General features: G+C 40.4%; 1 protein-coding gene across 2 annotated transcripts in view; it reads left to right on the top strand.

Moving 5' to 3' along the window:
• The first annotated feature begins 280 nt into the window (after window positions 1-280).
• A2ML1 (alpha-2-macroglobulin like 1) overlaps window positions 281-15700 on the top strand; it is a 42488-nt gene continuing 27068 nt past the window's right edge. Inside the window, exons 1-11 of one of the 2 annotated variants that reach the window (XM_022577091.3) lie at window positions 281-423; window positions 909-1092; window positions 1403-1565; window positions 2290-2342; window positions 9727-9747; window positions 10468-10627; window positions 11264-11348; window positions 11842-11968; window positions 12451-12565; window positions 12900-13009; window positions 14014-14181. In XM_022577091.3, the coding sequence (XP_022432799.2) occupies window positions 296-423; window positions 909-1092; window positions 1403-1565; window positions 2290-2342; window positions 9727-9747; window positions 10468-10627; window positions 11264-11348; window positions 11842-11968; window positions 12451-12565; window positions 12900-13009; window positions 14014-14181 (1314 nt within the window). In that variant the 5' untranslated portion in view covers window positions 281-295. The remainder of the gene's footprint in view (window positions 424-908; window positions 1093-1402; window positions 1566-2289; window positions 2343-9726; window positions 9748-10467; window positions 10628-11263; window positions 11349-11841; window positions 11969-12450; window positions 12566-12899; window positions 13010-14013; window positions 14182-15700) is intronic. The other variant, XM_089920251.1, reaches the window with a different exon arrangement.

The following is a 15700-nucleotide window of genomic DNA, read 5'->3' on the forward strand; positions in this document are numbered from 1 at the left end:
AGATAAGTCTTAATAGAATAATAAAAAGAGAAAAAAAGATCCAATGGGGATGGGAATTTGGAATAAAGCCAGAAAAAAGGGAAGGATCTAAAACTTGTTCTTAGAACTTTACCGCTGTGAATACTCAGCATGTTTTTTTTTTCCCCAAACAGGTTTCATAGACTGGCTGAGCCAGTGTGAATGTTTCAGGGACAAATAAATGTGAGGAAGTGAATAGAAGCCCTACCCTGGTATACCACCTCTGCCTGAGGCCCCAAAGGTGATTGGCTGCGGCATCAGCCATAGCTCCATATATATGCCACAGTGGGTGAGCAGACCTCTGGTTCCTGGTCCTGGGGAATCTGTCCCACCCGCAAAGATGTGGGCTCAACTCCTTTTAGGAATATTGGCCTTATTGCCAGCCATGGCAGAAAGACACCCCCTGTAAGTGGCTGGTGTCAGCGTTGATTTAGGGCAGGCGGCTTCTTCGTCTATCCTTCTCAAATATAACTATGGGGAACAGGAGATAACCTCTGGTTTATTTTAATTTCCTTCTCATCTTTTCCTTTCTTTGGTTTCACTTTTCCTTTACCCAGAGAGAAAAGGTAAGATGACAGGAAGAAACTTAAAAAAAAATGATATTAAAATATACTAGCCTCCTAGTACCCTGTTCTCTGTAAGAGAACTAATTTCCTCCGTGGTACCCTAGGTCCAGGTTCTCAATGATGGTCTACTGGTGGGAGGTTTAAGGCTGTAAACTGAGTTATTTGTTACTTTTCTGCTTCTCCCTTATAGAAAATAAGGCTCATAAAGACAAGGGCTTGGTCTGTTTAATTCATTGCTATATGCTGAGTGCTCAGGAGAGGGATTAATTTTGTATTAAATAGATGTATCATTACTGCCCTGAAATCCTTTTGCTTCTTCAACAGAAACTACCTGGTGACATTACCAGCTCTTCTTAAGTTCCCTTCTACTCAGAAGGTTTGTTTGGATCTGAGCCCTGGGTACGATGATGTAAAATTTACTATCAGTCTGGAGACCAAGGGCAAGACCCACACATTGCTAACACATTCTGGATCTAAGACGAAGCTCTTGCATTGCAAGTCCTTTTCAGTAAGTACAGGCTTAGCCCAACTGTAGTCCTCAACTTTCCTATTCTCCTCCCTGGGTATTCACTATAATTTCTCTTTAAGTATGTTTTCTGTAATTTTACTCTTGCCATGGCCTTTAAACCTATCTCTCCTAAACTTCAATTCCTGGACAAAACTTCTGATATTATTCTCTGGCAACTTTTTAATGGCTCTACCCTTGCTACCCCTATCTAACTCATTTCTTTCCTTTGATTCTCCCTCTTGGGTTGAGACGGGTTGATTCTGTTCCCCCAGTCTCCTACTCCTTCCCAGAGCTCCCTTGTCTTGGCCAGGTACCACTTCCTTCTGGTGGCACAGAAGAAGTAGCCACGGTTCGGGTGAGAGGAACTGGAAATAAAATCAACTTTGAGGAGAAGAAAAGGGTTCTAATTCAGAGGCAGCAGAATGGCATCTTTATACAAACTGACAAACCTGTGTATAACCCAGGGCAGCAAGGTAAGAGGCACACAGATGGGATGAGACAAAAGCCTGGGAACAGCTGCACCCATCGGTAGAGGGGCTTTGCGGTTTGGTGGCAGGCTGGTGGACCAAGGAAGAGAGGGAGGTCTGGAGGGATGAAGGGTTATGGGTGTTGAATACATGCAGTACTACAAACACAAAAGACTAGTTGGTGGAGTTGCTACTGTGTGTGTGTATCTAAAACAAAATACAGGGAAGTCCCCCGGTGGTCCAGTGATTAGGACCCGGTGCTTTCACTGCTGTGGGCCTGGGTTTGATCCCTGGTCAGGGAACTAAGATTCCACAAGCCGAGTGGTGCGGCCAAAACCACAAATAAGTCAATAAATAAAATAAAACAAAATACACATTTCTCTTGGAATGGAATTTGGCAGGTGTAACTGGGTGCTTGGTTCTCACAGCAAGCTGCTTGTGTACAAATCAGAAAGCATCATCAAGGGCATTTGGCTGGAGCCCTGTGATTCGTATTTGTTCCTTCTGCCTTAGAAGGGGATTCCATTCTGAGGTTTCAAAGTCAGGAGCCAGGAAGAAAAACCGTTTGGGGTGTGAGCTCTCTGTCAGACTAGGTTTTATTACAAAAGTAAAACCTGATGGGATTTTGCTGACTAAGAAGTATGTGTGAGGAAGCAGAAAGGGTGGAAGAAAGAAAGATTCTGAGAGGGGAAAAAAATCCCCGTTGCTAATGATGCCTGTTTCCTTCTAGTGCATTTTCGCATCGTCACCCTCACCAGCAACTTTGTTCCAGTAAATGACCAGGTGAGAATTTAGTTGGGAAGAGGGACAGGGAAAGGGAAAGGGGTAGGGCTGACTGAGAGAGAAGAGGGAAGAGAAGAGATTCTTTCCGGGGTGGGGAGGCCCTCTAGGTGCAGAACGCTTGTGGGAACTGGAGTTCTAGACTCCGGGCACACATCCAAATCGTCCCCGCCCTTGTCTGCCTGAAAACATGCAGAGGCATCTAGCTGCCATGTTTGATAGCTGAGAACATCAATTAGGTTAACATTCCTGAGAGATGGTTTCATTTGCTGCTGTTTTTAAAACAGTTTCTTGCAAACTTCAAGACTTTCCCTCCAGGAGTGACACCTAGTGGCTTTGCAGTTCAAATACTAAGAAATAATTCAGGAGTGTATTTAACAGAAGGAAGAAATAAGAATATCCACCCCCACCATCTTTTTTTTTTTTTTTTTTTTTGCTATGAGGCAAGGTAATTTATAGAGCGGACAATTCTTTTAAGGTAAAGTTCTGTTGCCAAAGGTAAATATGTGGTAACATTTGGTGAATACTTAAATTTTCCTTGAACTACCTGATCGCTAGAATCATTAGCCTTATGATAGGTTTGCTCTCAATTTTTTTTTTCTTGTGTCATTTCTAAGTGCTTTTGAAAGACCTCTCAGACACTCCTGGCTGTCTTCTTTTTCCTTCAGTTACAGCCCATGTATTCAAATGAAAATTTAAAAGATAATTTTGGAGAAAGCATTACTTATATTTCCATCTCCATGTTTTCAGAACTGCTGTTTCCTTTCCCAGTGCACAGGGAAGCTATAAGCTTATTATTAATTGGTAGCCTCCTCCAACCACTACTTTCTTTCCCGATTTAGAATTCTTTTCAGTTTCTTCTTCGTATCAGCTGTATTCTTTATCAGTTGGGTGTAATATTAAGTACTTACTTCTTAAACAGAGTGTTGATTCCAGAGCTGAAAAGAGGGTATGCAAGGGTTAAAGTGTAGCCGCAGCCAGTTATTTTAGACTCTACTGCCCCCTGGAGGTTGATCTCATTAGCTACCCCTCTTACATTATCTTTCCTATGCTCAAATTGAGCCGAATTGCTGAGGGGTGCTCTGATTTCCATAGCTATGCTCTATTTCTGTTGTCAAATTACTCCTTCCTCCTCACACCATTTCTTTAGTCAGCCCCTGCTCCAAGTTCCAACTTGAAATACTGAAAATTTGAAACACTGAATTTGAAACTCCAAATGAAACACTGAAATTAACTAAACGTTTTTTTACTCGGTAACAGAGTGACAAAAATTGTGAGTTTACAAAGCTCGGGATTTTATCCTCAAGCAACTGAAGCATACATGATACTAACTGATTCTATCTAACTTGGTTACTACACCCATTTATTCAGAAACCTCAGGCAGCTTCCACTGCAAATGCTATCTTCCTAGTTGAACACTTGTTTCCTTCCAGAGACTGCTTCTGCCTGACTGGTGTCCAAATCTGCTTCTTGACTCCCTGTGTGAGAAAAGTACTTTGCTCTCTGAGGAACTGGTTTCTTTTGTTTGTTGTGTTTTTTTGTAGAATTTATAGCAATCCACAGTAATCTCAGTGATACTTGCCTCCTTATTGTGTAAAGAGCCCGGTTTGTACATGTCCTATTCTTCCCTTAAGGAAGGAGGGCAGAATATTCTCCCCACCCCTTAACTGCCACCCTAAATGTGCCACTTTGGCATGTGGATTATTTTGAGCTGAAGGCAATCAAGGTCCCAGAGAGTCAGGAGAAACTTTTACTTCTTTCTTAAATGCCTAAAAGAATGTAGATGGGGGCGGGGGGTGTGTATGGGTGGGATTGGGCCAGAAAGAGAGCTATTACCTGAGATAACTGTTTTTTACTTTCCAGTTTTATTGAGATATAATTGGCATACAGTACTGTATGATACAGTACATACAGTACTGTATCACAATAAGGTTAGTGAACATCTATCATCTCATATAGATACAAAATTAAGGAAGTAGAAAAAAATTTTCCTTGCGATGAGAACTCTTAGGATTTAATCTCTTAGCAACTTCTATATATAACATGCAGCAGTGTGAATTATATTTATCAGGTTATATCCCTAGTACTTATGTTTCCTGTAACTGGAAGTTTGTACCTTTTTTTTTTTTTTTTTTTTTTGTGGTACGCGGGCCTCTCACTGTTGTGGCCTCTCCCGTTGCGGAGCACAGGCTCCGGACGCGCAGGCTCAGCGGCCATGGCTCACAGGCCCAGCCGCTCCGCGGCATGTGGGATAGTCCTGGACCGGGACACGAACCCGTGTCCCCTGCATCGGCAGGCGGACTCTCAACCACTGCGCCACCAGGGAAGCCCGGGAGTTTGTACCTTTTGACCATCTTCATCCAATTCCCCATCCCCCCCATCCCCTGACTTGGTAGCAAAAAATCTGATCTTTTTCTTTGCCAGGCTGCAAGGCTTGCAGGATCTTAGTTCCCTGACCAAGGATTGAACCTCGGACTTCGGCAGTGAAAGCGCCGAGTCCTAATCATGTACCGCAGGGAATTCCCAAATCTGATCTTTTTCTATGAGTTTGTTTGTTTTTTAAGTATAATTGACCTACAACACTATGTTAGTACCTGTTACATCACATAATGATTTGATATTGCTAAACATTTCAAACTGATCTCCATAAGTCCAGTTGTCATCTGTCACCCTACAAAAATATTACATAGATTTGGACTATACTCCCCACACTGTACATTTCATACCCATGACTCATTTATTTTGCAGCTGGAAATTTGCACCTCTTAATCACCCTCAACTATTTCTTTCCTTTCTGCACCCCACACCCCTCTGACAACCACCAGTTTGTTCTCTGTATCTATGACTCTGTTTCTGTTTTGTTATGCTTGTTCATTTGTTTTGTTTTTTAGATTTCACATATATGTGAAATCATACAGTATTTGTCTTTCTCTGTCTGGCTTATTTCACTTAGCATAATGCCCTCTAGGTCCATCCATGTTGTTGCAAATGGCAAGATTTCATTTTTTTTATGGCTGAGTAATATTCCATTATATATATATATATATATATATATATATATATATATATATTACATCTTCTTTTTAAAATTTTTTTGTTGCATTGGGTCTTCATTGCTGCGTGGGCTTTCTCTAGTTGTGGCGAATGGGCTACTCTTCGTTGCACTGCATGGGCTTCTCATTGCGGTGGCTTCTCTTGTTGTGGAGCACGGGCTCTAGGCATGCAGGCTTCAGTAGTTGCAGTGCGTGGACTCAGTAGTTGTGGCTCGTGGGCTCTAGAGCACAGGCTCAGTAGTTGTGGCACATGGGCTTAGTTGCTCTGTGGCATGTTGGATCTTCCTGGACCAGGGCTTGAATCCGTGTCCCCTGCATTGGCAGGTGGATTCTTAACCACTGCGCCACCAGGGAAGTCCTGCCCTTTTTTTTTTTATTGGGTTGCTTTTTTTGATGTTGAGTTGTATGAAATCTTTGTATATTTTGGATATTATCCCTTTATCAGATATATCATTTGTAAATATCTTCTCCCATTCAGTAGGCAGCCTTTTCATTTTGTTGATAGTTTCTTTCACTGTGAAAAAGCTTTTTAGTTTGATGTAGTGCCATTAAACATTTTTTGCTTTTTCTTCCCTTACCTGAGGAGACATATCCAAAAAATAATTACTAAGACCAATGTCAAAGAGTTTACTGCCTATGTTTTCTTCTAAAATTTTTATGGTTTCAGGTTTAACATTTAAGTCTTTAATCCATTTTGAATTTATTTTTGTGTATGATATGAGAGAGTAGACCACTTTGATTCTTTTGCATGTAGCTGTCCAGCTTTCCCAGCGCCATTTATTGAAGAGGATGTCTTTTCCCCATTATATATTCTTACCTCCTTTGTTGTAGATTAATTGCCCATATATGTGTGGGCTCATTTCTGGGCTCTCTATTCTATTCCATTGATCTATGTATCTGGTTTTGTGCCAGTACCATACCATTTTGATTACTATAGGTTTGTAGTATAGTTTGAAATCAGGGAGCATGATGACTGCAGCTTTGTTCTTCTTTCTCAAGATTGTTTTGGCTATTTGGCATCTATTGTGTTTCCATACAAAGTTTAGAATTATTTATTCTAGTTCTGTGAAAAATGCCATTGGTATTTTGATAGGGATTGCATTGAGTCTGTAGATTGCCTTGGGTAGTATGGTCATTTTAACAATATTAATTCTTCCAATCCATGAACATGTTATATCTTTCCATTGTTTGTATCATCTTCAATTTCTTTCATCAGTGTCTTATAGTTTTCTGAGTACTGGTCTTTTACTTCCTCAGATTTACTCCTAGGTATTTTATTCTTTTTGATGTGATTGTAATTGGGATCATTTTCTTAATTTCTCTTTCTGATAGTGTGTAGAAATGAAACAGATTTCTGTATATTAATTTTGTATCTGTAACCTCACCAAATTTATTGGTGAGTTTTAGTTATTTTTTTGGTGGCATCTTTAGGATTTTCTATGTATAGTATCAGGCTGTCTATAAACAATGACAGTTTTACTTCTTTGGGCATCAATGTCTTGCTCCTGATCTTACAGGAAGTGCTTTCAGCTTTTCACTGTTGAGTATGATGTTAGCTGTGGGCTTGTCATATATGGCCTTTATTATGTTGAGGTATGTTCCCTCTATACCCACTTTGTTGAGAGTTTTTTTTTTTTAATTATAAATGGATGTTTAATCTTGTCAAAAGCTTTTTATGTATCTGTTGAGATGGTCACATGATTTTTATTCTTCAATTTGTTTGGTGTTTCACATTGATTGATTTGTGGGTATTGAACCACCCTTGCATCCTTAGGATAAATTCCACTTGATCATGTTGTATGATCCTTTTAATGTACTGTTGGATCTGGTTTGCTAACATTTTATTGAAGATTTTTGCATCCATGTTCATCAGTGATATTGGCCTTTAATTTTCTTTTTTTGTGATATCTTTTTCTGGTTTTGCTATCAGGGTGATGCTGACCTCATAGAATAAGTTGTAAAGCATTCCTTCCTCTGCAATTTTTTGGAATAGTTTGAGAACTCTTCTCTAAATGTTTGATAGAAGTCATCTATGAAGCCATCTGGTCCTGGACTTCTGTGTGTTGGGAGTTTTTAAAAAATTACTGATTCAATTTTATTAATGATAATTGGTCTGTTCATATTTTCTATTTCTTCCAGTTTAGTCTTGGGAGATTGTACATTTCTAGAAATTTGTCCATTTCTTCTAGGTTGTCCATTTTATTGAGGGGTGATTATTCATGGTAATCTCTTACAAACCTTTGTATTTCTGAGGTGTTGATTGTCACTTCTCCTTTTTCATTTTTGGTTTTATTAATTTGGGCCCTCTCTTTTTTTTCTTGATGAGTCTGGCTAAAGGCTTATCAATTTGTTTATCTTTTTTGAGGAATCAGCTCTTAGTTTCATTGATCTTTTCTTTTTTTTTTTTGCCTCTATTTCATTTATTTCTGCTCTGATCTTTATAATTTCCTTCCACTAACTTTGGGTTCTGTTTGTTCTTCTTTTCTAGTTCCTTTAGATATAAGGTTAGGTTGTGGGGTTTTTTTGAGATTTTTCTTATTTCCTGAGGTAGGCTTGTATTACTATAAACTTCCCTCTTAGAATTGCTTTTGCTGCATCCCATAGATTTTGTATCATTGTGTTTTTGTTGTCTCCAAGTATTTTATTTTTTGCTTTTTTTCAGTGATCCATTGGTTGTCTAATAACATGTTGGTTAGCCTCCATGGGTTTATGTTTTTTGCTGTTTTTATCTTGTAGTTGATTTTTAGTCTCATAGTGTCATGGTTGAAAAAGATACTTGATATGATTTCAGTTTTCTTAAATATATTGAGATTCTTTCTGTGGCCTATCATGTGTCTATCATGCTATAATGTTCAATGTACACTTGAAAAGAATGTGCATTTGGCTGCTTTTGGATAGAATGTTCTATATTATATTATATATATAAATATATCTCTCTATATGTTCATATATATATGAACATATGTTCATTTGGTCTAATAAGTCATTTAAAGCCACTGTTTCCCTACTGAGTTTCTTTCCAGATGACCTGTCCATTGATGTACATGGGGTGTTAAAGTCCCCTACTATTATTGTGTTACTGTCAGTTCCTCCCTTTATGTCTGTTAATATTTGCTTTATTTATTTAGATGCCTGCATCTTTTAAAAGTGTATCTTAAATAATCATCATATTATTATAACACCTTAGAAAATTAACAATAATTATTTAATATCATTTAATGTTCAGTTCTAATTTTTCCAAATAACTGAGTTTTTTTTTCCAAACTATGATCTGATCAAATTCATGCATTACATTTGATTGTTACATTTCAAAAATTTCTCTTAATCTAAACAAATCCCCCTTATTTTCTTATTAGATTGATTTTTTTTTTTTTTTGAGAGAGAGGGTGAGAGAGAGATCAGGCTAGATGACTTATAGAATGTCCGCATTCTGGGATATGATATTGACTTTTGAGGAAGCCTAGTTGTCTTATGGAATATTTGATATTCTTGATTTGCCTGATTATTTCCTTACTGTGTAATATAACTTGTTCCTTTATCTTCTGGAAGTAGCTCTGAAGCCTTAATTAGGTTTAAGCTAAACTTTCGGTAAAAAATATTTGGTGAAAGAAAAATAGGTAATGCTGTGAACCTCAAATACATCTCTGGAGGCACATAATGTCAGGTTGTCCCATTATTAGTGATGGTGAGTTTGATTACTTAGTTAAGGTGATGACAGCCTAATTTCTCCAATGATAAGGTGTGTCCTTTTTTGAAATTAGCGAGTAATTTTGGGGTGACACTTTGACAACTAGCACAAAGACTCATTCTCCAATTGAACTTAGTGGTTTTAATATCCATTTGCTTGAGGAAATGGTACATGATCCTTTGATGGAGCTCTTTTAAACTTTTTTTTTCTTTTAAGAAATTATTTTGCAATGCTTGAAAGGTTCCTGCCCACTGGCATTCAGAAAGTGGAGGAGGAGGCCAGGAGAACGTCAGCTACCAAGAAGAGGTTTAAACATGGTGGAGTCTCCAGATACTAATATTTTCTCTTAGGGCATGTTGTGGAAGAGCTCAGTCACAGAGCACTGACGGGTGCTGAGGGTCTGAAGTTCCATTTCTTCAAATTTTTTGGAGACTGGCAATCCCTTTAGGAAAGCTCTTCTCTCTCCTCCGCCAGCCAGTAAGCCTTTGCCCCACTGTTACTCTTACCAGGGCACAAAAGAGACATTTAGAAAGGAAGGAGTGGGCAACAGAGAAAGAGAGAGGCCTTCGTGAACTTTTTGCTTTCAGCAAGCCTATCCTTATTGATGGCTCTTCTTTAACCCATAATATCTGGTTTTCCTTTTCAGTACTCCGTTGTGGAACTGCAAGTAAGTAGAAGTTTCTTTTTCTTTTCTGTCAGTTGTGGAGAAGGTGGTTGGTGCTAAAGCTTGAAGTCAGCAACGACTCTGGGATCTTGGCCCAGAGCCTGAGACTCTGCACCAGCACAAAGTATCTGCAATCCCGCCTAAGCTGTGCCTGTTCTCTTGCCTCTGCCCACCCTGCCCCTCTCAGTGTTAAACCTCTGTAAATAAGGACACCAACCTCTATAGTGGTGAACCTTCCTACTCTGATGCCTGTACCTTCTCTGCACTGTATCAATCCAACGAGGGTTTGTTCTGTACTCTTAGTCTTTGGGTTGGCTGTTATCACAGACACTCAACCATTGAACATGACAAGAATACCTGTGAGAAGTATTAAGAAGGCGAAATTCCTTACAGCTTCCCCTCCATTTTTCTGTCAAATTACCTATCATTCAGGTATCTTACAATCAGTCCCCTCAGCATTGCCCCACTTAAGGGACCAAGAATAATCACTCTTTGTAAAGGGCATCCTAAAGCCCACTTTCTGAAACATGATAACATTTTAAAGGACTCAGTCTGATTGTTTGAATCCTCAAGGGCCCTTTTCTTCCTGGACACAGACCATGGGGGTCACGAGCAATGGGTGGGATTCTTTAGGTTCTTTTTGCTTCTTTACCTGCTTTCTGCAGTGCAGGGTGGGAATCAAAGAGGCAGGCACGTCATGGGATTTCTTTTTAATGGACACAGGATCCAAACGACAATAGGATTGCACAGTGGCTGAACGTGGTGCCCAAGGAAGGCATTGTAGACCTGTCCTTCCAACTGGCACCAGAGGCGACGCTGGGCACCTACAGTGTGGCTGTGGCAGAGGGCAAGACCTTTGGCACCTTCAGTGTGGAAGAATATGGTAGGTGGGAGAATTAGTAGGTCAAAGTGTTGGACATAATCTTGTGTCAAAATCAGCAAAGGTCAAAATCTATTAGGAACTAGGTCCAAGATGGTGGAAGATTTGACTTCCAGTGGACCTTGAGCCTCATTATATGCTCATTGTAACACATTAGCATAAGCTAAGTGGCACACCCACCAGAGCCATGACAGTTCCCAGGCTGACCATCAAAGATCAAAAAGTGGACAGTGGCCCAATTACTGGAAATCTCTGCCCCATCCCCAAAATAGTTGGAATAATCCTCCCACTTATTAGCCCTTTAAATTACCCAGCCCATAAAAACTAACTGCCCCATATTCTTGGGCCTCTCGCCTTCTGAAATGGCCCACACTGTATCTGTGGAGTGTGTTTCTCTCTAAATAAATCCACTTCTTACCTAAAAAAAAAAAAAAAAAAAAAAACCCAGAGGGATTATTTATTCCTTTTAGTGCTAAACCGGCTGATAACTTCAGGAGCATTTTACCTTAATAATGCCCTGTTAATTTAATTAGCTAATTAATTATCACTGCTTTGTACCCCTCTACTTTAAACTACCTCTTTTTGACCACTATCTGTATGGTAAAACCTTCTTCCTCTTCGTTTTCCATCTCTCTCCAGTGCTGCCTAAGTTTAAGTTGGAAGTGGTGGAACCCAAACAGTTATCAATGGTAGACGATTCTTTCTTGGTGAAAATTTGCTGTAGGTAAGAATAAAGCTCTGGATCCAGTGAGGATTAAAGCTATATTGAGAGACGTTGTGAGGGAGTGTTATGGAAAGAGGGATTGTGGAGGTAGCAGCTAAACCTTGGGCTGCTTTATGTAGTCCAGAGTCAAGAGTTCTGCAAGAACACATGTTCTAATTGTGCTTCTGTCCTTACTTTCCACTGCTCTCTCAGCCAGCATTATTGATTTAGTGTCTCCTTTGTACAGAGCACAATATTGAATCCCATGGGGAAATAGGAGTAAGGAAAAAGAAAGACACTGTTGTTGTCCTTTGGATGGTATTTATTGTGAAATGGCAATACTCTAAGGCTTTGAGCAAAGCAGGGATGTGAATGAGAGCTGGAGAAGGCTAGGACTGTCAGAGTACTTCCAGAGGTGGGAATGTGAGAGAGAAGGATAAGTGGTGTTTGGAGGAGGAGGGTTGGATCGTAAGTAGAATTGCCCAACTCTGACTCTCATGCTTTTCTGGGTTAGGTACACCTATGGAAAGCCCGTGCCTGGGATAGTGCATGTATCAGTGTGTCAAAAGGCATATACCTACTGGCCTCCAGGGCCAGAAGGGGAATTCCCATCTGACAGATGCAAGAATATCTCTGGAAAGGTGAGTAAATGGGATGTAGAAAAGGAACCTTAGTTCCTATGTCCTAAAGAGTAAGTAAGCACCAATATAGAAAAGTGGTTAAAAACAAACAAACAAACAAAAACCCAAAGTAGAAAGCATTTCACATGGTTATTATCCCAGTTCCAAAGAACAAGGCAGTCTTTTTTATCCCCACAAAAGATAAAGCCTTTTAGAATCTGCCTTGGAATCAAGAAATTAACCTAAACCCTTGGGAGATAAAACTTTCCTGTTCTGAAGTGGGTTCTTTTCTCCTCATATCTTGGAACTTCCAAGTTGCTTTATAATTATATATGTGTGGGTATATACTTCATGTTATGGGTTGGGGTTTCTATCTTAAAATTGGAGAAATGAAAGTATAGAGATGAGAACTTATTTTCTTCTACAGGACATCATGGAATGGAAGTAAAGGTTAGGTTATTCATCCTCTCTCTCCCTCTCTCTCTCTCTGATTGTGTCATTAGACCGACAAAGCAGGATGCCTCTCAGCTTCTGTGGCCATGTCTACCTTCAACTTCACTAGTCATTCTTACAGACAGGACATCAGTATCGTGGCTACTATGGTGGAAGAAGGGACAGGTAAGTGAGATGCTCCTTGGTTCATTAAGAAAAGAGAAAGGAAAAGAGCTGTCCCAGAGCCAGACCTACTCAGAGGAGTCAAGACCCACCCTCATCGCTGTTCGGAAGGGACTCTGTTCCTAGTTCACAGTCAAAGGGAAATGCCAGATTCCCTCTGCCATCCACTCCCTGTTTCTCCAAAAGTTTGGGGAGGAGGAGTTGGTTTGGATCTTTGGCCAGAAATATATTCAGCTTCCTACTTCCAGTGGCACCATCCTTTCAGGGATTTTATGTTAAACATGAAGGTGAGGATATCAGGTTTTTAGATCATCATACATCTGGTTTCCCTCTGCAGGTGTGGAGGCCAATACCACTCAGAATATCTACGTTTCTTCACAAAGGGGCTCAATGACCTTTGAAGACACCAATTATTATTATTACCCTAATTTCCCCTTCAGGGGAAAGGTATGTTAAAACTTGTCTCTGCACAGACAAAAAAATGCTTAACCATCCACTGTCACCTCCTTCCTGTACACATATGATAATAGCTAACTTAGCATTGTTCGAAGTACTTTATGTGTATTCACTTGTTTAATCTTTACAACAATCCTGAGTTAGGCACTGTTATTGGCCCCACTTTACAAATAAGGAAGCTGAGGCACAGAGAGGTTAAATGATTTTCCCAAGGTCATAAGCTCGTAAGTGTTAACTATGATCAAAGCCAGGCAGCCTGCCTCAGAGTATGTGCTTAACTCCTTGCACTGTGTGTCCTTAATCTCATATGACACGTGCCTTGAATATTAATGTGACTTCAGTGCCCTTCCTCATGCCAGGGCTTCACGTTCTCATGTTTAAATCTTTGAATTTTAGAGCTGCAGGTTATCTGGAGAGATCATCTAGTCTGAGCTTCTGCATCTAGGCAAGGTTAATATCAAGCTTCCTGTGACAGAGAGCCATTTATAGCTCCTGAAGCATTGTTTTTAGAGATTTAAACATTGGTAGTGTTTTCTTGCTGATTCCTAGCAATCTACCCCTCTCTCCAGCTCAGCTTTCTTCACTTCCCAAACAACTGCTGAACACAAGAATGTTGTACATATTTAGACCCATTTATTCCTTAGTCATCTTTTCTCTAGACCAAGAGTAGATCCAGACTTTCTTAAAGCCTAAGGATTCTACAATTTAGGAGTGGAAGGGGTCTCTCTGTAGGAAAATGAAAGCAAAAAAAATGTACAGAGGCTTGGCAGGGTTGTATGCAAATGAAGGGCCCTGACGCTTCATAACCCATGTGGCAAATCTACTTCTGCTCCAGGCCAAGCTACTTCTGTGTGTTTTTCAATTCCTCACAGATCCTACTTTCCAACCCCTGAATCACATTTACCTTTCTCTGGACTCTTTCCTGAAATGTATTCTTACAGTTTCAAACTTACACTAAACCTGACTCTAATGCCCTAATGACCTTCACCCCTCAGATAAGAGTTAGGGGCCATGATGACTCCCCCCTCAAGCGTCATACAGTGTTTCTGATGATTCGTGGCGAAAAAGGAACCATGAAGCAGACCCTAACGACTGACGACGAAGGTCTTGCTGCCTTCGAGCTGGACACGGCTAGTTGGGACGGGAAAGTCATTTCTCTGGAGGTAAGCACTGGGAGGTCCAGCTTTCCAGGAAGGAAGGCCTCCCCGAAGGAAAACGTCAAAATTTTCCTTTTCCCCCCACTACACCACCACCCACCACCCCTGGGGAATTCCATCTCCCCCATTCACCGGTCCTGCCCTTCAGCTGACAAAAAGTTTTTCTTAGATCCCATTTTTAATACCAATCAACTAAATGACCTTCAGATAAAAATTGCTATTTCTGCTAATTCATTTTATAACTTAACTCCGTCTCTATCTGATCCTTTATTTGAAATCAGATTAGGGAGGAAAAAGTGGTTCAGAGTCATCTTCTTCCTCCTATTCCCCTTTTCCCTCTTTCTGTTACTCATTAAAATAACAAAGAAGAGAATTCTAGGTTTTGCATAACTTATAGGGAAGGTTACTTGTATCAGTTATCAGTTGCCACGCACTACTGCCTAGCAGACAGCTACAGAGCTTTAGTGTACACAGCAGGAAGTGTTTATTGCTCCTGTAGCTGGGTAGACAGAAGGGCAGCTCTACCGATCTTGGTGGACTTCCTTGTCTGTGGGTCAGCTGACTGTGGGCTGGCGCTCCACACGTCTCACAATCCACTGAGCTAGCCCAGGTATATTCCCATGGCAGTGAAGCGATGCAAGAGCGAAAGCAGACATGCAAGAGCAAAAGCAGACGTTCAAGGGCTTTTCTAAGCCTCTACTTATCTTGCGTATGCTAACACCCATTCCCAAGAACAAGTCACATGGTAGGTCCACAGTTAGACTAAAAGGGCACACTTGGTAAAGTGGACTTCCCTGGTGGTGCAGCGGTTCAGACTCTGCGCTCCCAATGCAGGGAAACTGGGTTCGATCCCTGGTCGTGGAACTAGATCCCACATGCTTGCTTCAACTAAGAGTTCAAACGCCACAACTAAGGAGCCCGCCGGCCGCAACTAAGGAGAACGTGTGCGTCAACTAAAGGATCCGGCAAGCCGCAACTAAGGAGCCTGCTTGCCCCAGCTAAGACCTGGTGCAACCAAATAAAATAAATAAAATTAAGAAAAAAAAAACTATAAAAAAGGATGTTGCTATGGGGAGGGATGAAGAATTGAAGCCTTTAATGCAATCATCCAGCTACACTGCTCAAGCAAATACATATTATTTCTGCTGTGGCTAATTTATGTATTTCTGTACTCTAGGCATCATTCAATCACTCTACTTAGAAATGATTATTATCCTCTGTACCTAGTTTTCTTACTTCTGAGATATATCCTTTAATTTCTTAGTCACAGTTATCTCTTCCCTGCTTCAGTCTGTGAAGGTATATCATCCACAATTTCCTACTTCCTGACAACTATAATTCAGCCCTTATTTTACTCCCCTTTGTACCAACATGCTGCTGCATATAACCACTATTATGGACTCCTCAAATATCCTTGGTTGAACCTCTAGTGAAATATCTACATGCCACTCTTAGGCAGTACAGATTTGAGAATCATAACAAGTCCATGGGGTCAATACAGTTGGGGTACATGAATTGTAAGGCC

Source organism: Delphinapterus leucas, chromosome 11 (assembly GCF_059928025.1).
Source record: "Delphinapterus leucas isolate spDelLeu-1000000601 "Yukka" chromosome 11, BTC_Dleu_Yukka2, whole genome shotgun sequence".
NCBI classification, from domain to species: Eukaryota; Metazoa; Chordata; class Mammalia; order Artiodactyla; family Monodontidae; genus Delphinapterus; species Delphinapterus leucas.